The sequence below is a fragment of the Acromyrmex echinatior genome, chromosome 10, assembly GCF_024713525.1.
Source record: "Acromyrmex echinatior isolate Ae372 chromosome 10, ASM2471352v2, whole genome shotgun sequence".
Taxonomy (NCBI): domain Eukaryota; kingdom Metazoa; phylum Arthropoda; class Insecta; order Hymenoptera; family Formicidae; genus Acromyrmex; species Acromyrmex echinatior.
Window position 1 is genome coordinate 10916343 of NC_141861.1, and position 24540 is coordinate 10940882.

At 32.8% G+C, this 24540-nt stretch overlaps 2 protein-coding genes and 2 pseudogenes across 6 annotated transcripts in view; 2 read left to right on the plus strand and 2 right to left on the minus strand.

Moving 5' to 3' along the window:
• The window catches only part of LOC105149103 (band 7 protein AGAP004871-like), a 67990-nt gene extending 52026 nt beyond the window's left edge, over positions 1 to 15964 (minus strand). Inside the window, exons 1-3 of one of the 3 annotated variants that reach the window (XM_087410199.1) lie at positions 11498 to 15962; positions 10311 to 10412; positions 8953 to 10177 (exon numbers count right to left, since the gene is read on the minus strand). In XM_087410199.1, the coding sequence (XP_087266325.1) occupies positions 10142 to 10177; positions 10311 to 10412; positions 11498 to 11554 (195 nt within the window). In that variant the 5' untranslated portion in view covers positions 11555 to 15962 and the 3' untranslated portion in view covers positions 8953 to 10141. Of the gene's footprint in view, positions 1 to 8952; positions 10178 to 10310; positions 10413 to 11497 lie in introns of those variants that run through there. The other 2 variants (XM_011061280.2, XM_087410201.1) reach the window with 2 other exon arrangements.
• LOC147908297 (uncharacterized) lies at positions 3240 to 9836 on the plus strand (annotated as a pseudogene).
• A 956-nt stretch (positions 15965 to 16920) lies between the features above and the next one.
• LOC147908298 (uncharacterized) lies at positions 16921 to 19326 on the minus strand (annotated as a pseudogene).
• On the plus strand, positions 19027 to 24467 carry LOC105155072 (uncharacterized). 3 transcript variants are annotated; one of them, XM_087410788.1, is made up of 4 exons: positions 19064 to 20403; positions 20683 to 20838; positions 20934 to 21033; positions 21111 to 24467. In XM_087410788.1, exons 1-3 carry the CDS (start codon positions 20281 to 20283, stop codon positions 20982 to 20984), a joined length of 330 nt encoding a protein of 109 aa, XP_087266914.1. In that variant the 5' UTR covers positions 19064 to 20280; the 3' UTR covers positions 20985 to 21033; positions 21111 to 24467. The 3 variants fall into 3 exon arrangements, with proteins under 3 accessions (XP_087266915.1, XP_087266914.1, XP_011069278.2); XM_087410789.1 differs by having other exon boundaries at positions 19027 to 20403; positions 20683 to 20720; positions 20934 to 24467; XM_011070976.2 differs by having other exon boundaries at positions 20934 to 24467.
• The last annotated feature ends 73 nt before the right edge of the window (positions 24468 to 24540 follow it).

The window sequence follows — 24540 nt, forward strand, 5'->3', positions numbered from 1 at the left end:
GTGACTCTTTCTCTTTAAAGCATCCTCTCGTCTCGTGATCACTCGCATAGTGACCACATAAGGGAGCAGATTTACAATTTTGCGCTAGATGACCAAAAGAGACATTTAAAGCATTGTAAAAGTTTAACATAATCAATTATCCTCATACCTGCAGAATAGTTAATAAAAACACATCCTTTAGCGAACAGAGAAATGTGCAAGTGGGAAGCCACCTCGATAATGCAGTTTGTACTCCTGTTATTCTTTGCAGGAAAGGTGTAAACGACCTTGATTTCTGAGGGATCGCAATCTTTGAGATTTAGAGGTACTAACTCGTTTTTTATTTCATCTCGAGCCATATTGCTAGGGATACCTCTAATCAACATCACTTGAATTTACCTTGAATTTACCTAGTTTCCTCTTCTATCCTAACCAGCCTTATCAAGTTCTTTGGATGCTTTTATCTTGTCTAAGTCAATCGAAAAGGCCTCCAAACGTATGTGATTCTACCCTGTCATTATAATGCTCTTTGACTTTTAAATTGTATTCGGATAGTTTTATCGCTCTCTGCAATGCCTCTTTTGTATCCTTCGCCATATATTTAGAAAAAGAATCTCCTTCAGGAACTACAATTAAATTCCTGATGTGATCCCCTCCATTGAGTAATCGCGATTCTTGCCCGCATATCATTCATTGAAACAACCGAAGCATACGATCGCATTGGCACGCTCGACGCAGCACATATAGCCGATCCGCCAATCGAGGAAACGCATGCCTCCACCACAGCTTTCTTAACCACCTCTATTGATTCCAGCGTAAAAGAATGCGAATTATTGTTTAATAGATTAATGTACGCAGAAGATAGCACGAATGCCTCTTTATACGCGCAAAAAGCCGCCTCAATCTGTGCTTTTTTTTCTTTCGGCCTTTACTCACTAAAAGAATTTTTGATACTTTGTCGCAATGCGATCTAATTGACTGTTTTAAGGCACTCACCTTAGACACATTCAATACGAGAACTTGTGCTTTGTCGAATGACGCGGACAAATTAGAGGTCAAGGAAAGTTTTCCAACGGCTTTGCCACGCTTGCTGTTGTTTACGCCACTGTCATGCTCCCAATAGAGGACGACACGACAGTCGTCTGCTCTGACCTGCTCCCACTCCGAGTATCCATCGCACATAAGCCAATAAGAGGCAACACATATGCGTTGGCAGAGATTTCCGATTAGAAAGATCTGCTCCGAGAAAAGCAAGTCAAGAATTAGCAAGAAAGATTGGCCAGAATCATCATTAAAGGCAGCAGATCCGACGTAAAGACATAATAGACGTAGTAGACCATGCAAGCTAGAGAGCTTTAATTCGTGCGTTGCAAAAGAAGGCCTCGCAGGGCAATTGGCAGAAAATATTCACAAATCTACGGAGAAGAAACGACATCTAACAGAGTACTGACGAATCTGAGACAAGCATTTATTTCTCAGCTTGACATCCTGTTCCAACGTCATATCAGTGTAGGAAGTGCAGCAATTGTCCAAATGAGGGAGGACCAGAGCAACAGCAAGTCTAATCCTGAAAGATTCCGGCAACAAGTGTCTGCACAATTTAAGCTGATATAACACAGCTCTTATTTTCTTCGTCACATTATTGACCTGTTTGTCCCATGACAAGTTGCTGGATATTCCAAAGTATTTAATCTCCGTCATGAATCGAACAGGAGTCTCAGCAACTATGATGCTTGGCAGTATGTCAAAATCAACGGCGTTGATATAACGTGCTATATCCACAATGATAGCTTGCGTTTAAGCTTCATTTATTAAGAGCTGATTGGCCATAGCCCAATCAATTATGGAGTTTATAGCTACGTTAATCCTTCATATGGTTATTTTGATTACCCTTGACGGTTCGCAGTCCAAACAAATAATCAAGTCAGTATAAAAATTATATCTACAGTTACTGAAGGTGCTCCTAAAATCCGATAAATATAAACTGAAGAGCACAGGTCCAAGGACAGAGCCCTGCGATACACCAACAGTAATGTCCGTAGGGATGGACTCGGCCACTTCTTGTCTTTGACCACCTGTGTCCTACCCGTGAGATGCCATAAAAGCACCGAGTGAGAGAGGTGCATACCTAGTTTTTCCATTAGAGAGGTTTTTCTATTAGAGAGGTGCATATCTAAACTTTTCTATTAGAATTCCATAGATTACTCTGTCAAAGGCCTTTGAAAAATTGACTCTCCTTTGATCTGCAACATATCTGATGTCATCAAATGTACTAATTAGACATGTTTGTGTGAAATAAGTCCTTCTGTACACAGACTGTCGTGAATCGAACAAATCAAACCTCTCTAGGAAAGAACAAATTTGCCCACGCACAATTCTTTCCATCATCTTTGACAACGCAAGAAATATTGAAATTGGTCGACAATTATTAACGGCTGCAGGATTCCTCACTTTAGGGATATGACACACCATCCCAGACTTCCAACGAACGAGAAAAACACCATGCATTAATGAAAAGTTAAAAATGTGCTCTATAGGCAGAATGCAAGGAGTCACGAACTTCAGCAACCCAAGAGAGACACCATCAGAGCCAACCGTGCTGATTTCCTGAGACCAAATGCTTTATTAATGTCCATCGGAGTAACATAATTCCAGTAAAATTTATTATATTGTCAAATTCTTCTTCCCATCTGAGATCAATGTCACTGATATTTCGTCCACCAGCCTGAGCAAAATAAGCATTTAATTCATCCACTGTATGTTGAAGTTGTAAATTGTTACTTTTGGCCTTAACAAGACCAAGATGCCTCAACTTATTCCAGACTTCCCCGGTGGATTGGGAGCCACAGAATGTTGACAAGTAGTAGTCGCTTTTGGCCTTTCTCACTGCGGTGCACTCTATTTCGGAGCAGCTTGAAGCTCCGATAGAAATTTATGTCGCCTCTCCTGTGCCATATCCTTCTAGCAAGATTTCTCTCCTGCATCGCCCTTCTGAGTTCAGGAGTGATCTACGGAACATTTTTATAGTGAGAATCCTCTGCATGTTTATTATAACAAACAAACAGTTTCGAGTTAGCATATCCATCTTCTGATCAATGGACCTTTCTTCAATCAACATCAACCAGTCTAAGCCTTGTATTTCAGAGAAAAAGACCTCCTCGTTGAATTTAAAATTACGACACATAACGAATCTGTTCGAGCATTGTTGCATCCTGATACTGTATCTGGTGTATATAAGATCATGGACTGAAAAAAATGCCATGCTGGTCAAAACCAATTATCTTCATACTGTCAACGATGCAAAGACCAAGCAAGGTGCTGGAGTCTCTCAAGTGATGCGTGTACAAATGTGGTCCGGTATACAAATTAGCACAGTCGATGAAGTTTTTGCCTCTATAATTTAAAGGCTTAGGACGCTCGCACGGAATGCAAGAGATCTGGGTTCGAAGTAATATTTTTCGCAATAAGAATTAATTATTTACAGATTTTAATATGTTAATTAATATTATTAAGATCATTTCGAAGATGCGAATTGCATTAAATATTTGCTAAATTGCTAGTCATTTTAACTCATGATAATACTGCGGTAGTTCAGTAGAGTTAGCGTTTTCATTTTTCATTTGAAAAATCATTTCAACACGCGTTTCTAGGGACTACATACGTAGTATATAAATTCACACAAGAATCATACAAGCATTTAAGATCCAGTTAGACCGTTTAAGGCTTTGATTTCTATAGTTTGTGTTATTACATTTACGGTCCTATAATATATTATATAATATAATGTACGTATTAATTATAATAATGTATGTATAAATATAATTATATTAAATATATTTAATATATTAAATATATTTCTGATGGGAAAATACAAAAAATATTAAAAAACTGATTTTTAATTTTTGAAACAATGCTCTACACTTTTAAAAAATTTGAATACGACATATTTCACTTATGGAATGATTAATTCATCATAATTTTTTGAAGACAATACTCAAATATTTTCAATAAAAAACATTCATTAAAATATTTTTATTTTTTTTTAAGTCAAAATTTTCGTGAAAACAGTTTTTTGTAGATGTAATATTATGCTACAAGTGTGTGAGATTTTTTCAGATTTTTTTAATTCACACGTTAGGAAAATAAAAATAAAAAATTAAAATCGACATTTCTCACCATTACTACTAAATGGATAAATTTAGTAAGTTGAAATTTTATGTGATCCTTTATCGAGCTGAACAATGTGATATATATAAAATTATATTTAAAATTGAATTTGAGGGCATTTTTCATATGCTTATTGAGCTATACCTTTTATTCAGGAAATGCTGTAAATATTGTAAATAAAGAATTAGTTAACATATATGCATAAAAATTGATATTCTTAAAAAAAATTGGAAGTATTATAACCTAAATATTACATATTAATAATGAGTCAGACTCAATATTTGTAAGGAAAGATAATGCTCAATAAAACATTTCAAGAAAATTAAAAAATTAAAAATAAATTTATTCTAAATGAATGAATAAAGAATAGTAAATTAATATGGATGTTTCGATTTAACTTATTGTAAATCTTCCTAAGCATAAAATAATAATTTTAAAGAACGGAAAATTGTGATAAAATTATAAAATCGATGAAAGTGATTAAAATATAAAATAAATCACATAATATAAATATTATACAATTTAAGAAAATTTAAGAAAAAGTTTTACATGCTCCTTTAGTAATTATTTTAGAATTGATTAACATAATTTTCCTCTATAATTAACTTTTATTTACTTGTTTATCACAATTAGTTACAAAATTGATCTTTACAATAATATTTTTTATGTCAGAAATATTTTCTTTAGTCTTCAGTTCTATTTCCAATTGTTATTTTTTGGCTTTTGCTGGATTAGACATGAACCTAAGAAGATTAAGAAGATTAAGAAAGTAAAAATAAATTTATTTTGAAATATAAAAGAATAAAATTATAACAAATTAATGTGAATATTTTGACTTCACTAACAATAAGTGTTTCTCAGTATGAAACAAAATAAAGAACGGAAAGTTTAAAATATAATAGAATCAAAAAATCAATAAATGATTAAATTTACGTATTTTTTTAATTTAACAACGTAATTACAACATTCAAATATTTCATTTCAGATTTTGTATAATTATATATTAGGTGTTGGAATTAATTCGTAGCGTTTTTTAATGAAAGAATGTTATTTATTTCACATGAGCATTAAAAAATACATTAATGAAAGTACTTCCCATCACTTGTAAAACGCTACGAATTAATTCCAACACCTAATAAATGTATTACGATACTATTACTACTATATTGAATTAATAATGATATAAATTTGATTGTTTGATGCTTCGAAGTTTGAAGTATCGAAGTTTGAAGTATCAAAGATTCGAAGCTCAAAACCTTCGAAACATCGAAGTTTGAATGTCGAAGCTTTCAAAACAAATCACCAGCCCTAGATGAAATCTCTATTTTTGAAATCAATAATTGATATTTTAAGCTGAATGATTCATTACAGAGATTTCAAAAGAGATTTTAAGCTTTCAAATGCTTTTTTTGATTTTTTATCTGCGATAATTTTTCACCGAGTTACGGCGTTCTGAATATTGGGTAATTTTGAGCATGTTTGAAAGTGTTCCAAAATTTCTGTTAAGTATTTAAACAAAGTAAAGATTGACCTTAATCAAAATATTTTCCTTCATTTTGTATAACTTTTTCCTATCTTTCTAGCAAAAAATGGATATCACGATAAAAAAATTCTTCTTTGGAGTTATGATCCAATTTTCAAAATTTTCGTACATCTTCGAAATTATGAAAGTGTGTATCCTCTAGAGCATTGACCGGAACAAATGAAAATCATATGGAGCAATATTTGGAGAATACGCGGAGTGCGATAAAACTTTTCAGTTCTAATAGCGTTTACTTCATTGATATACAATATATTGCAACATGAAGTTGAGTTGCCGTGAAGACATTTTGCGTTGTTTACTCGTAATTGGAAATCATTTTTAATCATTTTTTTTGATAATGCTTGCTTCAATTTGCATATAATTGTTGTCCATAACGATCAGCGGTGACAGTTTCTTTCGAATTTAACAGTTCGTAGTGCACAACACCTTCATGATCCTATCATATACACAGCAATATCTTTGAATAACTGTGAATATTGCGCCTCGAAGTGAATGTTGCTAGTTAGTTGCTGAATCAACACATGATTTTTTTCGTTTGGGATTATCAAAATATATCCATTTTTTATCCCCAGTAACAATTCGATACAAAAAATTCTTTTTTTGTTTAGCGAATTGCAAATGTTTAATCGGTTTGTAATTTCAATTTCGGCATTTTATAATAATTGATGTGGAACCCTTTTCCTTCTTTATGAATCTTTGCCATATCATGTAAATGTTTAATAACTGTTGTACGATTAACATTTAATTCTTTCGCAAGTTCTGAAATGAATTGTGCTGGATTTTCATTGAATAATGCTTGCAAATCTGTATTTTTCATCTTTTTTGATTGTCCCGAGAGAGCTTTGTTGCCAACACTGAAATCACCACATTTAAATCGTCTAAACCAATATTCACATGTTTTTATTAATGGAGCAACATTACCATAAGTTTCTATCAGAATTCTATGATTTTCAACCGTCGTTTTTTTTCTGATTAAAAAACAAAAACATCGCATGTCGAAAATGCTCTTTAGAAAACTTTATTTTTAAAATGGCTTAAACACAATGTTTAATGCGTCTTAGTAAATGACTAAATATCAGTGGAGTAATAGTAAAGGATTAAGAAGCAATAGCTGCAATCGGAATGTCTTCGATAATATTGACATTAGTGTCATCTCTTGCAAAACCTTCAAAACTAAATTACACTCCTAATAAATGGATAGTATAAGTATATTCAGTCTTACGTTCGATCAGTGTAGTTGTTTTGTTATAATCATATCTGTACAATTTGTTAAACTATTTTTATATTACAATACAAAGCAAAGTTTAACATTTTTGAAAATGATTATCAATTCGCTTAATGTTGTTTAAACTTTTATTAGCGTCTGTAAATTCAATATATCTGTCAGAAAAGGCCATTACACATAAAAGTCGTAATCGTAATCATAAGATCGTAAAAAAACAATAAATTGATTGGCTACTGCATCAGGGCCAAGCGTTGTCGCGTTCTTTGCGCAGAAACAACATGAGTGAAATGTCATAACCTCAAAGTCGTGATCATAGTTACAAGTTTTTATCTCGTCGAAAAATGCGATTAATGCCTTATTCTTATAACCAATCAACGAGAGGACAGTCACGTGACTCGTTGTCTCGTTGTCAATCAATTTATCAATATAATTTTTATAGTCTTACGGTTATGACTAAAACTACTTTTATGTACAATGGTCTAAACATCAATAATTGAAGCAGATATAGAATTAAAAGAAAACATAGAAAAATTATTGCTTGATAGCATTTTTCATTATAATAAGTTGAAAATAACAGAAGAAACCTATTTCGATTATCAAGAATCTTTTAAGTTACATAATTTTGAAATAATTGAAGATGATAAAGAGGCATGGAGTGAAGATAATTTAAATTCTTATCCTCAATGTTTAAATGATGACGCAGTCTTTGATAGTTCTTATAAAAGACAAGCTGTTGAATATTGGCGAAATTGGGACGTTAATGAAAAAAATAAGAATAAAAAGAATCGTCCGCTAAAATCAGTACAAAATAAATTTAGAAGAGTTTCATCTGAACGTTAATTAAGATGGGAAAAACAATTACATTTAGGTGAAAATCGTATAGAAAAATTATTTTACATCTCCAAATTTACACATGATAAATTTACTGCAGCTGTTGAATCAGGATTCATAGTTCATGAATGATCATATCGATTTAAAGGTGAGCTTTACAAATTCAAGAAGAAATATGAAATTTAAATTCTATATTTAAAGCATCTCACAATTGGGTATCAAGATTTAAGGAGTTTTATTTCGAGAAAAATTATGAAATTTGTAACTAAAAAAACAACAGAAGATTTCATTATTTGCAAAAACAAAGAGCTGATAATTTTCTGAAAACGATGAAATCACTTATTGAATAATTTGAATTGAAAATGTTTTTAATTTTGATCAAAGTGGTTTCCATTAAAAATTTATTTTGAAAGATCATTGTCTTATCAAGGAGTAAAGAAAGCAGATCGTGTCGTGCAATCTATGTAATCTACTTCACGCTGCAAATGCTTTGAAGCATTCTTTGATTGCTCAATTTGTAAAATTATGTCTTCTGATTGGAATAAAGCATTTGCAACTTTAAATGGATTGCATCCTTCATCATCAACAACCCATTCATACACAGTACAACCAATAATATTGTGTAATAGAAATTTGCTAATATCTTCATTTATTGTATTAAAAGAAGCTAATTGTATATTTGGACCAAGAGTACAAAGAACCTTATGTATGTGTGTTTACACCAATAAATATATATTATTGTAAAAGCATCAAAATCTGGTAAAATTGGCTTCAGATAATTTTCCTTTCACAATAAATTTTCAGATTGCATTTTACTATTAAACAATAAATATAAATTTGCATAAATGAAATAGTATAATGAAATTATAATCTCTGGTGTCTCATTCCTATAATATATTTTATACTTTATTTAAGAATTTAATAACAGTTGTAAAAAAGTTCTTGATTTACATTTCTTAACATTCATATTTCTCATAAATCATTTAAAAATGTGATTAGAAGAAGTTTATTTTCTAAACATTGCTTTTAATAGCGTTCTTTTTATCGATTTATGGACTGGACATTGTCCTAATATCATTTCAGATTCAATATCAGCAGAAAAATATTACTACAATAATTATATCGAAAGGTACTACAGCGAAAATATGATCATTAGATGTTTATGGATTAAGAATTTGGAAAAATTCTGCTGAAAGATTTTAAAATATTATTTTGCAATTGAAAAGTAATTTTGCATGAACGAAATAATAAAATTACAATCTTTGAGACTTAATCGATTGTCATCATATGATATCATAACTTATTTAAATATTTGTGGTTTAAAAGTGGTTAAACAAACGAAAGATAAGAAGGATTTGAAAATCTAGTAGAATTTAATTTTGATAAAACTTCAACATGTGATATCGAAAGTTGCAATAATATAGCTATAGTAAAATGGTCGTGGTGCAAGAAGTTATGTTTAAAACATTTCTTCGAGTATCATTACTGTAATGAATATAATGAGTAAATGAATAAATGATACAAATATAAATTTATTATATTTTTTATAAACTCTCTGATGTTGGACAACAAGTCAAGTGGAATACGACTCGATGTCTCACGTCTGCTCCATGACGATCACATACAGAGAAATTAGATATTGAGATGCGACGTAATAATAAAAATTAACGGCGTTAGAATTAAGAAGTATCAAGCTGAAGATAACTCAAAGATGAGTTGTAACGTTCCTTCTTGTTGTTGTGTATTCTTATTGTTTTATATTAATGATATCTTATTTATAATCAGCGTAGATTTATAACCAGTTCCTATAGCTTTCATGTTTTATATATATTTATTTTTTATTATTTTTATTAATATAAAGAGTCTTTAACAAATTTTAAGTTAATTTAATCGATTATTATTATTGTATAAACATTTAAAAATTATTTTATTATTAAGTATAATACATTTAGAAATTATTATCCTATTGTTTCGATAATTACTTACGCACATGAATACAAATAGCGTGTATATGGAAGCGTTCATGATTAATTCTCGAAAATGATATGTTATAATATAACTTTATTATATATTGAATTTGGAAAAAAATAATCTTTAATTTGGTAAAAAAAAGTTGAAAAATTTGAAAAAACTGAGGATGATGAGAGCATCTTTTAAAAAAAAATTAAAAAATTTTTTTCTTTGCAACTTTAAAGTTTTTTTTAAAACCAACAATTTTTGTTTAAAAAATTGTTTTCCATCTTTTGTATAATACTTTCGATGACATTTAGCTTGAAAAAAAATACTGTTTTTTTTTAAAGGAATATTTCATCCCTTAAATATGAGTTAGCGCATGTATAAAAAAAACTTGTCTCTTAGATTTTTGTGTTTAACAACATATATCATGGAGAATCAAATCAGTTCTGGATAGTCCCTTCGATTGTGAAACATCCCTGTAATTCACTTGATGATATCAAAGCATTCTTTCATTGATCATTAGTAAAATTCTTTCTTCTGATTACACTGTAATGAAGTACTTTAAAGCATTTATAGTGCCAAGTAGACGGCACGTAATATTTATGTTACCTGCAAATAACGGAGTTGCAAAGCAGCTGGTGAATCGCCGATAACTTCTGATGCTTCCCGCAGAGCCCTACTGGCTTTCTGTTCACCTTCTGCGGCAATCACCTAATAAAATAATTATGAAATTGTGGATATATAAATGAAGATAAAATAAATGGTAAGTGGTTTGCATAAAGGGGGAGTAATCGCCAATGACCTTGACTTTGACATATGTTGTATACTCTGAGTAACAAGTTTTAACTGGCGTTTGTCCTTCGTTAAAAAATTATTAACAGAATGTTTGAAAAATGATGTCTTTTTTCTATTACACTCGTCAACAAGATTATAACATAGGTAAATTTATATTAAAATTTCACATAAACTCAAATAAGCGTAACTTCGCGAAAAATGATCCCATTTAAAAATTTCTTTTTTAATTTTTAAAGGTGAAGTCTTTCGACTTTACAAATTTTTCTATGGATTTTGAATCTACCTTACTCCCACCTAACATCTTTTAGAAAATAAGGACATGTTTTTTTTTAATAGAAATTTTGATAGTTTGACGCAATCTACATGTGGAATAATTTTTTTTTGTAGATGTTATGATAACCATCGAGATAGAGTATAGATGTTTCTTTTATAAATTAAAAAAAATTTATATGATTTCTTTCGAAGAGATACAATGTATCAAACTTACTTATGCATTTAATTCAATTAACCAGCATTAGCATTACCCGATGCGTATTACGGGGAGGTTGTTAGATTTTGCGAATGTTCCGCCTCGTTTTCGGATGATCTTTTGTAAACGTGTATGCATTTTGACGCAAGCTCTAATTGAAGCCTGAGGAATTTCTCATCACATTCACTGCTTCCAATTACTGCAGATTTGTTGCTGATTTCTCTAATCTTCATAATCTTTTTCCCATCATATCCCATATATGTTTAGAAGAGAGAAGACGTGCGATAAGCTCAATTCACACGGTCCTCATGAGCATGGGATTGTAATACGTTCAATCAGCGCGTCATGGCCGAGACTCCCAGTGCGCTCGCGGGATGGTTCCCAACAAGCAATTCACTGGTTGGAGCGAACGACTATTCACGCTCTACCAGCTATGCAGGCTGGTTCCCGAGCATGGTAACGCAACTCACCCATCGGGGCCAGAGGCCCCTAGCCAACATCTAGCTATCAACCACTACCCCCGCGAACCTACCCATAATTGGGCGTGGGCAGTCTCTGCGTATCCAAACTTGGTACCAATCTTGATCATCGGATTTTCGTAGCCTAGGCTGCTCCCAGTTTGCGTCGCCTACACGCGACACTGATTAGCTCTTCGGGAGCCGCCAAGGCGCTACTCTCCGGGGACGCTCCATAGGAATCGCTCAACCGGGCCTAGCCCCGAGGCAGAGTGTCAAGCTTTCAACTTCAGCCTCTTCCCTACGAAGACTAAAAAATATATTGGCTTATCCATGATCTTAAGGCAATCAAGTAATTAGATAGCCTCGTGCCTTATCGTGAAGCCGACCTTATATGGGGCGCTGGTAAAACTCGAACTCGGAATGGTAAGTCAACGAGTCGAAACGCACAAAACGTCAAATCACCGACGCCCGCCATACATGTTTAATGGGATTCAAATCCGCGCTTATTGGAGGATGTGGTAGCATCTCAATGTTTTATTCTGATATAGGACAACGTTCACTCACATACCGCCAGAATTCCAATTAACTTTCTTAAAAGAAAACAACATTCAGATGTTATCACATTCATCAATGAGCGCGGATTTGAATCTCATTGAATATGTACGGAATATAATGGAAAGAAGGCTACGAAGATTACAGAAACTGCCAACAAATTTGCAGCAACTGGAAACAGCATTGCATCGAATATGCTGGAAAATTCCTCAGGCTCCAATTAGAACTTGTAACAATGTGCGTGCACGTTTAAAAGAGGTCATCTGAAGACAAGATGAAAGATTTGCAAAACTGAACAGCAACCTCCCTGTGATGCGCATCGGGCATAATGCTAATGCTGACTATATAATTGCATAAAATGCATAGGTAAGTTTGATACACTGTATTTCTTAAAAAAAATTGTACAAAGCTTAATTTTTTTAATTTGTAGAAGAAACGTCCATACTCTACGATGGTTATTATGACATTTACGAAAAAAGGTTACTCCACCCTGTAGATTACATCAAACTATGTAAATTTCTTTAAAAAAAATGCGTCCTTATTTTTGACAAAATGTCAGGTAAGGGTAAGAATTCAAAATCCATTGAAAGCTTCGTAAAGTACAGACTTTACTTTTGAAAATGAAAAAAAATTTCTAAATGCGACCATTGTCTGCGGAGTTACTTATTTGAATTTATGCGAAATTTTGATATAAATTTATTTATGCTATAATTTTATTAAATGTAATAACGAGTGTATATAAAACAGGAACTTTCTGTTTTAAAATTGTATATTTTATAATTTTCCACGCGAAGCGAGATCAACCTCATCTTTCCCCCTGCCAAATGGCGTCCGACTTTCCACGTAAAGCGAGATTCACTTCATCTCTCCTCTGTCTAGAGGAATCAAATTAGAGAAAGTGTGATGAGTTTAAATCGAACTTCATAAGAGGGGGAAATGGATCTCGCTTTGTATAAAAAATTGTATGCCCCTAGGCAGAAGGCTCTCACTTTAACAAGAAGGGAGATGAGTAGAACTCATTTTGCATGGAAAGTCCTGCGTCTCTTGGCAGAGCGGGAAAGTGAGATGGATTTCTTTTTTTCCTCTTGTCTTGTTCTTCTCTTCTTTATTTCCAGAGCGAAAGAACAAGATCAACAATTATTCTATTCTAAATAATTTTGTGTAGAAGGAACACGTAAGAACGAGGAAGGGCTCTACTCCTCCCCCTGTATCCCTACCCCGATTTCATACTAATTTAATCCAACTCTTATCTGATTGTGAGATTGACCTCGCGTAGGAAGTGCGCCTCTAAGCAGAGACAGTGGGACGGAACTCATTTCGCGATCGTCCCTTAATCGGTTCACCACATACCTCTCTTCCTGCCTTGAGTTATTTGAATTTTTATGTAAAACAGGGAAATAATTATTAATATTGTCTGTTAATAATCTTTTAACGAAGGAAGAGCGTTGCCTAAAACTTGTTGGGTGTTACTTAAGAATATGATCTTGACAACATATATCAAAGTCAAGGTCATAGATGGTTGCTCTCTTTTTATACATCAAGTAAATTATAAATAAAAGGAGGGTACAGTCAACGCAAGATGTTTTTAATGAATGTTTTTAATTCATACATGTCAAATATTTATGTTAATTATATAAAGATCACAAATGTTTCGATCACAATTCCATCTAGCCATTTTCAATATGTCAATTAATAAAATAGTTAAATTAACAGAGTACAAAGAATACGAATATAAATTTCAAACATCATGTAATTTAAGCTATAATTCGTTGTATATAAATTCACGATAGGTCAGATTATTAAATTTATTTGATTATGATATAAAATCTTAATGCTCCTGAGTAGTCAGCTAAGAACTCTGCGTTAACGGTGGCGATACAGAATTAGACGGCGGTCTGGCGAAACTGGTAGCCACACACTCAAGCACGAGCCCATACGCTCGCCTTCGGCGCGCCAAGAGTGAACGAGACAGCGAGCCGTTCTTCTCGCTCTAATCACTTGTTTCAAGCGATCGAAAATGCTTTCTCGACAATCTCAACCGTTCGGCATCAATAAGGGGCGAGGGATATTCTAAATAACATATAAGTTTTAATAAATAGTAGTAATAATGTACCTTTCCTATTAATTCAGAATAGTATAAATCATGTTATGACGTAAAAGTTTACGAGATATTTGATTGTTTTTTGACGATTTTTCGATGCAATATATATCTCCTTCATAAACTCGAGCAAGAATAGTTTAATAGAAGTAGAATTTTACCGGAAAAAAATTATAAACCAGTATTTTTCTTCACGAAAATCTTCGGAAGGCAATCAGAAAAGAAATGCGTATGTTTGAGACTCGAGACTTGTGAAGGAAATATGCGAAAAAAAATCGAATAGTTGCAAAAAGTATGTTTTTCGCTTATGAAACGAAAGATATTGATTGTATGGAAAAAAATTCGAAAAAATGTAGTTATTCGAAATACCTACAAAATGAAACGTGGAACATTAAAATCGATCTATAAGTTGAGTAGAAAGAAAATAAAAACCACCAAAAAAGGCCTTTTCTTCATTCGCTCTCTGTTCATTGAGACTCTGTTCATTTAAACGCAAAGCTATGAAATTCTCATAAAATGTAGCTCTCATATGACGAACAAATCTAGTTTTGAATGAGCCTGAAATGTTCATTAGTTTTTGCAAAAAGACATTTGTTGACTAAAAACTTGCGGAAAATTTAATTACTTTGAAATTGAATTGAATTACTTCATCTTTGAGCAGTCGCATAGCAATTTACAGGAGTGAATTTTCTTCTTCAAGAGTTGCACCATCGTACACATAGCAACAAAATCATTTTTTGCAGTTAAAATATTTTAAAACGACTTTAAAAAATCGCCTGGTTGCACGTTCTTTCACTATACAATTATTGCGAAGAATATTTCCGAAGCCTCAGTAGCCGAACCTGGCTAAGACACTCTCCCCGAAAAGTCGAGAGGTCCCAGGTTCGAATCCTGGCTGAAGTAATATTTTTCGCAATAAAAGTTTCTTATTTGATTAAAGAGATGGATTTATATATACTCGCGATTGTCCAATATTTGAGATTAATTAAATTCATGAACTTAGAATATTATACAATATTATTCGTAACTTCCAACTTTGACCGATCTATAGGCACTCTCTACCTTATTATATTGTATTATTTTAATATCAATTTAATATTTTGAAAAATAATGATGATAATGGTATTAATAAATAAAATAATTATTGTATTTTAATCATAAAAATATACAATAAAATACGTAATTTGTTTTTATTATAGTTTTTATATAAAAAATGAAAAATATATCTATATGAAATATATTTGTCAGTATATTCTCTAAAAATGAGAATATATGTTCACTAAAGATATTGAAATTAATTGTTACCTAACTTCGCTTCATTTTGGTTAGAAATCCTCTCTAGAGAGTCGCGACTCGAGACGAGTGGAGCCGACGTTTGTATATAAGGTAGTAGTGTTAACAAAATCGATAACAGAGAGAGAAATATAATATATCTCGATTAGTATCTCTGTCTAACCTTAACGCTGTGTTAAAGCTAGACAAAAGTAATATGGCTAGGCGAATGCTAACCAACTATATGTTAGTGCGTATACGCATATGCGGTATGTATAGATGTGTGTGAAAGGTCAGGGAAGGGGAAATGCACACAGCCGCTGGGTCTGAAAGAGGAGAAGCGCGTCGCCGTATTAGAAGGGGAAAGGGAGTTTGTTCCTTTTCTCTTTCTAACTCATTATCCTCTTTTCCACTCGATGTAAGATGCAGTTTTCTCTATTCCCGTTGCGGCCTATACTTACATAGTAAGTCCTTTGTGCTCTCTCTTCTTTCTATTGTATTTTCAGTCACGTTCACTATTCTTCTTCCGTACGCGATTTTATTAAATAGATATGCTATTTATTCAATGATATTTGAGATCAGTAGGAATACTAGGCGGGTTCTAACTCAGGTCCTCTGAGGGGAGCATGGGGCGCGGGGGGTACTCGGTGGCGCGGGGAGTACTGGTAGGCGCGGGGAAGGGGCGCGGAAAGTCCCGGCGTTATCAGTGTTTACTGATATGATGATATGTATCGCTGTGGTCCCAATAATACGTGACACCACAACATAGCGATACATATCATCATATCAGTAAACACTGATAGCGCCGAGACTTTCCGCGCCCCTTCCCCGCGCCTACCAGTACTCCCCGCGCGGCCGAGTACCCCCCCGCGCCCCGCGCCACCCTCAGAGGATAAACGCATCTTGCGATGCTCCATGCTGTGTATATATATCCATAATGTTTAAAAAACGTTTCTTTTGCATATGGAATGTTAAAACTTACATGTTACTGCAGTTCTTCTTCATTTCGTACAATGCATTGCTGTCTTCAGCGTAGTACATTTTTCAACCGTTCGTACAACCGAGTATCGCAAGACTAATTGCACCCGCGTAAATTGCGATATATAACTTTTAGAATCGAAGAGGGGATAACTCCCCCCTCTTTTTTTCTAAGAATTGCGAACCTGTTGCAACACGTTTGAGAATATAATGAACCAAGAGTCGTCCGACGAAGAAATACTGTCCGACGATAGTGGATGTACTAGTGATATGAGCGAGTATGAAATGGATCGCATAAAAAAATTCGTGTCGTCACGTCAGGGTGCATGAGACCGGGTCTTTCGGTAGGCTAGACGGCTGGTCGTGTACCAATTGCAGACTATCTTTGTACATTATATTCTCATGCAGCATGTGTCCACTTTGCACACATTAAAAAAAAAACATGGAAAACTACGAGCGAGTAGAACGCGAACTGTTGGAACAGTGCAGCCAAGTCGCTACTCTGGTGGAGTGTTTCTCATGGTTGCAACGATGCGACGAATGCATCGAGCAGCTCGAAGAACTTTGTCGTGCCAAGATTCCGATGAGTGTGATCCCCAAGCTGTATTGTGGGAATTGAAATCCCCTCCAAAAAAGACCTGCAAATTGTGTAAAAAATCGTTCCCATTCTCGATTCGAAATAAGCCCAACGTTAGGAGGCCGATAGCATGAAACTATAATATCACTAAGGCCTCTCTCTCTACATAGATCTTAATCACACAAGTTTCAAGTTTACCATCCAGTTCCAGATGTTTGCTATCCTCCTGTACTTGATTCCGTTTTTAATTGCAATCAATACGCCACCGCGATCTAGTCTATCCTCCCTCACCGTATTGAATCCTCTGAGCATAAAACATTTATACGGTGAATTATGTATCTGAAATCAAAATTATATTAAATTTCTCACAATGTTTAGACAGTTCGTTATATTTAGACAATACGGAATTCGCATTCTATTGAAGTATATGCAACTTCTTTAAATCTACGTTATTATTACTTGTTAGGGGCATTATTATCACCGCTCTTTAGCGAGTGGGCAGCCGCGTGTACTTCGATAGTCTTCTTATTTCTATTACCTAATATTTCGGCATCTCTATCAGCTAATACAATATTTACGATATCACTCAAAGCCTCCTTAACGTTACCCTTTTTACTCCAGCGCTGCTCTATAAGATGGATTCTCCTTGGCCCTCTTCGTCACCTTCCTCTTTTGATTACTGCCTCCATGGGAAGGAGCGGGAATTCTCTCAGAGACTTAGCAGGTACAATTCTCCATGGGCTGATATTTCTCTCGACCAACAATTTCTTGCTTCCTTAAATAGTAAGTTGTCATGATCCATTACTCTTGCAATCTCTATGTGTTTCCTGAATATTGAACAGTTGCGGTCCGAAGTATTATGCTGACCTCCGCAGATAGTTTCTCCAACGTACACGGGGGCTTCCCAGTTGCCCGCATAATTAAGGCAGACCACCGGTCTCTCACAGTATTTACTGATGTGACCGAATCGATCATCTGTAGCATAACTTTACTGATTGTACAGGGTGCGTTAGGTATTTGAGGACACTCACATATGTGCTTGTCACTTCGCAGCAATATATTTTTCTTTCTTTTTTCCTTTCAGATCATAAATGGATGGCAATAAGCTAACTCATGAAATGAAAAGACACACTATTATCGTCGCTATACACGCGAATCACAGCGATCTTGAAATTTCCGAATTTTTGAATTTCGCCCGATCGTTTGTTCACAAAGTTCGTCGAAAGTTAGAAGTATCTAATGGCAATGTTCAAAGTGTTGCCAAGCGCAAAATACATAAAGCACGTTCAGACACAGTTAGAACATCACAATTTGTGCAGCAAGTCCAGGGCATTATTGCCCCCCAAATCACATAACCCCAAACATGTGGCCACCTAGCTCCCCTGATCTTAATCCTTTAGATTACTATGTATGGGGCGTTGTAGAACGGGAGATCAATAAACATCCCCATAACACGCTTGATTCCCTCAGAGCAGCTATTGCCAGAGTAATGACACATATGGACAAGGCTCCTTTGATTCGAGCATGCAAACGTTTTCGGCAGAGAATTGAAGCTGTTATTGCTGCTGAAGGTGATTTTATCGAATAATTATATTGCCTACGAGTTACTTACTTTGCTGTAAAAAAGTCAATAAAATACAATAAGTTTTCTAAGAAATATACGCATTTTAGTTTTATAGTCAATATGTCCTCAAATACCTGACGCACCCTGTATATAAGGGACCAAGGGAAGCACCGCCTTCCAATAATGCTGACCAGAACCGTTTTATCCCTGATCTCTAGACATACTCAGAATCTACGAATTCCTTGGTCAATTTGTCGCGTGTTTTCATCCTAAATAGGTTAGAGATCATGATGTTAGAATTCTCTTCTTCAATGATAGTCTTGAGCTTATTCATACTCATTTTCTCTGGAATTTTCTTTATTACTATCTTTCTGCTGTACTTATATCTCGGAATGTATGTCGTTACGCCAAACTCCTCAAGCAACTTATTAAATAAGATATTATTAGTCGTAATCTTCGATTGGAAAGAGACTTTCCATGTATCTCGGGAGTATTTATTGATTTGGCTAAATTTAATATTACACTTGTTCAGCATACCTGAGACTTTAATTATTGATATTTTCTTCTTGTTTTTTCCGCTGATAGATTTAATTCGGAACATAACCACATAAAGGGCTTTATTAAAGGTATCATATTTGCGTTTTCTTTCAGCCCCGGCTGAAGACTTGTCAGTATTTTTTTTTTAGTTTACTTTGATATTGCTTGGCAGTCCGGTTTGCTTCTTACTAATTTCGTTCGGCATTAGATCCTAAGTAGTCATCTTTTTCTTAGCACTCTTCCCCTCTTGAGAAGGCTTAGACGCTGCCTCGCTTACAGTGTTCTGATCTTCCGTAGGTGAATGTCCTCGTTTTATTATCCACATCCGTGTCTTCAACGCTAGACTTCTTCATACTCGGTTTTCCCGTTGATATTTGCGTCACAAAATCATCTTTAGTTTCCTTATAGCATGGACAGCCCACATGTTTGCCGGTTGGCGGATAAGAGGTTAGAAGTCGACAATTCGAGTGTCCCACACGCAGAGCCGAATAAAAATTGTGTGGAGCAAGAGCTCTAGCGTCCTCTAGAGGGCGAAATAAAAAAAGAAAAAACCCTCGAGATAATGATAGTTCCATCGCTACCGCGATTTATAGCCAAAAATGCACTTATAGGGCATGCTGTAATACATCCTACCGCCACGCTTACCGGAAGTCTATAAATGTCGATGTGCTGGAAAAACAATGATCTCTGATAATTTCGTCGAAGTTCGAGCTTCGCTTTAGGATCTCCTTAAACATTTGAGTTTACAAAGTTAGTTATGAGATACTGGCCCAATAAGTCCCGGTGTTGATTGAAATACCATAAATAAAATAGCGATTATTTATAACTAAAAACTCGTAAATAAAATAGCAACTTGAACATTAAAGTTAAAAAATATGATAACTTAAAAATATAATAACTTAAATCTGAAAAACACATTTAATTTTTATTCATCACTTTAATTATCATGTAGCCCAAAAAGAATATTCATCTAATAATTTTATTTTTGATATATGAAAACAAAAAAGCCACGTATTTGGCTGTTGATATCCGAACATAGATTATTGTATTAAGGCACAGTAATCTCTGTCTTTGTGCTACATTACGCAAGCATAGACGTATCTATATGTATATATTTTGATTATTTAGATATTTGCATTTGATCAACTTGCCTCTATGTTCAAATAGCCTTACTCTACCCTATTAGTAGAACATTTTTTTTGGAGTGCATGATTAAACAAATACAACAAGTAGTATTATTGAATTATTTCAAATTACTATTAGTTATAATATAGCAGCAATGTTTATCAACTCTCAGATATCGGTGTCTTTCATAGAAGGATTTATGGTGTTTGTATACGCATGCGGTACAATAACGCAGTTCTACATATTATGTGCTTCTTTCCAGAAATTATCAGAAGCAGTAAGATTTGTTATATAACATGTATTGTTTACCATTGTCATATAAGTAAAGGATTATCACATACACAAATAATTTTTTAAATTATAGAAAATGTTTTAAACGACTTATCTGCAATATCTTACATAAATAATGCACCTGTTAATCTTTCTAAACATATTCAATTAGCAACGTTAAAAATATTTTAATGTAATAAATATGAAATGTAGAATTATAAACATGAAATTGTTTAATTGAACATATTTTATAATTATAAATTGTAAAATATATTATTTTGTTTAGAGTTCAGAAATAACGGATAAAGCATTTCACGAAAACTGGTATCAATTCAATTTATCCATACAACGTATATTCTTAATGATAATAGCTAGCAATAATATAAATATTAAACTATCGTTATTTGAAAGATTCAATTTGTCTTTACCTTCATTTATGTCGGTAAAGTATATGATTAATGTTATATAATCAGTAATTTATTGTCAGTTTTAAAAATAAAAGAGATACTTTGATATAATTCTCAAATATTTTTTTAGGTTTTGAATCAATCGTATTCTATCGCTCTTTTGATTTTAAGGATGAACTAAGGAATGGTGAAAGTAATAATATATGTTAAAATATAGTAATGTTATAAAGGTAGAAAATTATTTTACTTTTATTTTTAAAATCTATAAATTTCACTTTATTAAAATATATTGTATAATTATTTAAAGTTACAAAACGTGGCTTAAATTATAAATAATAAATAAAAAGAGCAAGAAGCACACGCAGGATGTCATTAGTGAAAATTATATATTTAAAACATAATTGTTAAAAAATAATATAATCATTTATCAAATAGGAATTAATAGACATATTTATTGTGCTTGTAAATTATAAAATTAATGTTTAAATCTAATTATAATATTAGTTACAAATTGTATCATAATAATTTAATAAATAAAAATATACAAAAATATTAAGGTACATTTATTTAAAAAATTATGAATTTACAAGATATTTTATATTTTATGTTAAAATATGGTAAAATAAAGTATTTTATGATATAAATTATTGATTTTTTAATGTTTCGATGTTAATGCATTTATACGCAGAATAATTAAGGGAATTTTATTATAAAAAAAAACATACAATTTTATTTTAAAAAATGGTGATAATCATTATATGACTTTTAAAAAATGATTTTTTTTTTAATTATTTTACCATTATTTACGCCCCCTGATAGCATACAATTTTTATCTGAAATGTTTTTTCATATCATTTCATGCAACAACTCGATGTTTTTGGACACTCGAAACATGTCTAGGAAAATCCCATTTATGTCGCTGTATATTGGATGTCGAAAATACAGCTCAAGAACATCATTTAAACGTCTTATACTAAAGTTATTTAAACAGACATTTTAGAATCTAAGTACGTCGTCAATATGTCCAATTTTTCGAGCAGTGCTCAAAATCACTATTAAAGGAATTCACACAATAAGTTCCTTTTAATTTAATTATTTAAGTTTAATTATTTGAAATTTAATTATTTAAAAATAATCATATTGAATATGACATAAGGCGGAATATGATGAGATTTCTCAGAAAAAAGTTTTTACCCATTTTTTTTTAATAAAATGTTAATAAGATGATGCTTTAAAGATGAAATCTTTAACGCCAGATGTGCCAATACGTCCTCATCCCCTGGCTTTCGATCATGGAGCTTAATCTAAGTAACCGGGGAGAGGGCGAAGTGTAACCGCGGGAGAATTTAAAATAAATACAAGGAGAGGTTTTTCAAATTAAAAAACAAGTGTTAAATTTAATAGTAATATAATAAAAAGAAATATTTAGCAATACATTTTTGTTATATAATTTCTTTGATTCGTTTCATTTTGATTATGTATGTTTTTATGTGCGTGTGTGAAAGTATCATGTAGCAGAAGGGAGAAATTAAGGAGAGGATAGGGAGGGAATAAAAAGGGAAGGAGGTTTTGGTGAGTGGATCTAAGAGGATTCAGCCTGATTTTCCTCGGATGATGATATTATAGCATTAATGGCCGGACACGAGTGACCTATCGACAGGGGCGAGTAATTATTGTGAGGCGATGAGGCAACAGGGATTGAAATTATCGCATAACGGACTGCAATGTTTTTATTTTGCTTTACATGGGAACTTAAAAGGGAGAAAGAAAGAAAAGAATAAAAATAAAATAAAAATATATGAACAATTTTAGCCGCAGTGTTCGAGATATAGACTCGGTGTCCTTTTGATCCTGCCACTCGTGCACATGCACCGATTTTTAGTTTGTCTCGGAGCGACATTTACGAGAAGATACTGGATTCTTCGCTTTAGTTTTTAATATGGGAAAAGAAAATTTTTAGACTTCTCTAGGCTATAAACGCTCAATTTGTTTGTTAGTCGAAGCTATCTCTTTATTTCAACGAATTGTAGATCTCTACGAAAGAAAAAAGTCTCTCTCTCTCTCTCTCTCTCTCTCTCTCTCTCTCTCTCTCTTTCTCGTGGAAGTCTGCTGGACATAATAAATATAAAACGACTGTTAAGCCATAATCACACTATAGATTGCCGGTTACGGTTATCGGTTATCAATTCTATTTTAACCAATCATGATGCAGCAAGTGCGGATTAGCTGCAATGTGATTAGCGAAAATAGAACCGACAATCTGCAATCGTAATCGGCAACTTGTAGTGTGATTACCGATATGAATTAGACCGATATGAATAATAAAATTTAAATAAGAAAGACTTGATATTCGGTGGATTTTAGTGCTTAAACACTTATTTCTTGTGTGAATTTATATATCATTCTAATTAAACGCGTTGAAATATTTTCCGGATTTAAAAAGCATTTAAGTAAAATCAGAATAGTAATACAGTACAAAACTTTTAAAAAAAGATAGAAAAAGGCGCTAAGAATGCGTATCTTTCGGTCCTTCGAAAAAAATTATATACTAAATTGATTAATTCATATACTATTTATAACAGACGTTAAACTACAAAATGCATGAGATATCAATATAAATTTACCTTTTTAGAAAAAGGTAAAAAAAGCGATGTGAATACGTGCTTTGCAAAAAAATTTATTAAATTAAAATATTAGGTGTTGGAATTAATTCGTAGCGTTTTACAAGTGATGGGAAGTACTTTCATTAATGTATTTTTTAATGCTCATGTGAAATAAATAACATTCTTTCATTAAAAAACGCTACGAATTAATTCCAACACCTAATATAATAATGAAACCTAAGTGATTTATATCTTTGTATCTATTAAAATCCCATAAATAAAAATTCTACTTAATTTGAACGAATATATATACGTAAGTATATAAAAAATTTGGCATCAATACCGGGCACTAAATTATAATCTTTAAGAATTGTTCCTTCATACAATCCAAATCATATGTCAACCTTGATTAAGAATTAAAACTTAAATGATAATATATCTAATTTAAAAAAATAAAACCTAAGTGGTACGTATTTTTATATATAATATTTGCCACCAAATTAAAAATCCCATAAATAAAACTTCTACTTAATTTGAATGATATGTATCAGATATATAAAAAATCTAATGTCAATAATTGGCGCTATATTATAATGACATAAGTTATCTGTCATTTCCGAACATAAATTACAATTTGACCATGAATTTGATTGGATAAACACCAAAATTTTGGACAATGAAAGATATCTAGGTAAAATGTTAGTGTCCGAAATATTAAAGAGAATGATTTAAATTTGAAATCAGACACGGAGCATGCTTATACGAACATAATAAATAAATGTTAATTCTTTTGATTATACAATCCAAATGTCTATCTACATTATTTTTCAATTCGATTTTTATATTCTGTCAATGTTGTTTTCACTCTTATAATATTTCTTTCTTAACGATCATTTTCATACGTGACTCTACGTTGACACATTTTAGATTTACTCTGCACGGATTTACTGCTACTCTGCGGCAAGGGCCAATTATTAATACCGAACAAGAAGAAGAAGAAGTCTACGTTGACACGGCAAACATTATGTCAATAAAAAATTTATTCTGATTTTATCCGTCAATCTTAATTTAATTTATTATATTTTATTGTGCAGTTATGGAGTACAGTAGGAGACTCCATAAAATTTTATTATC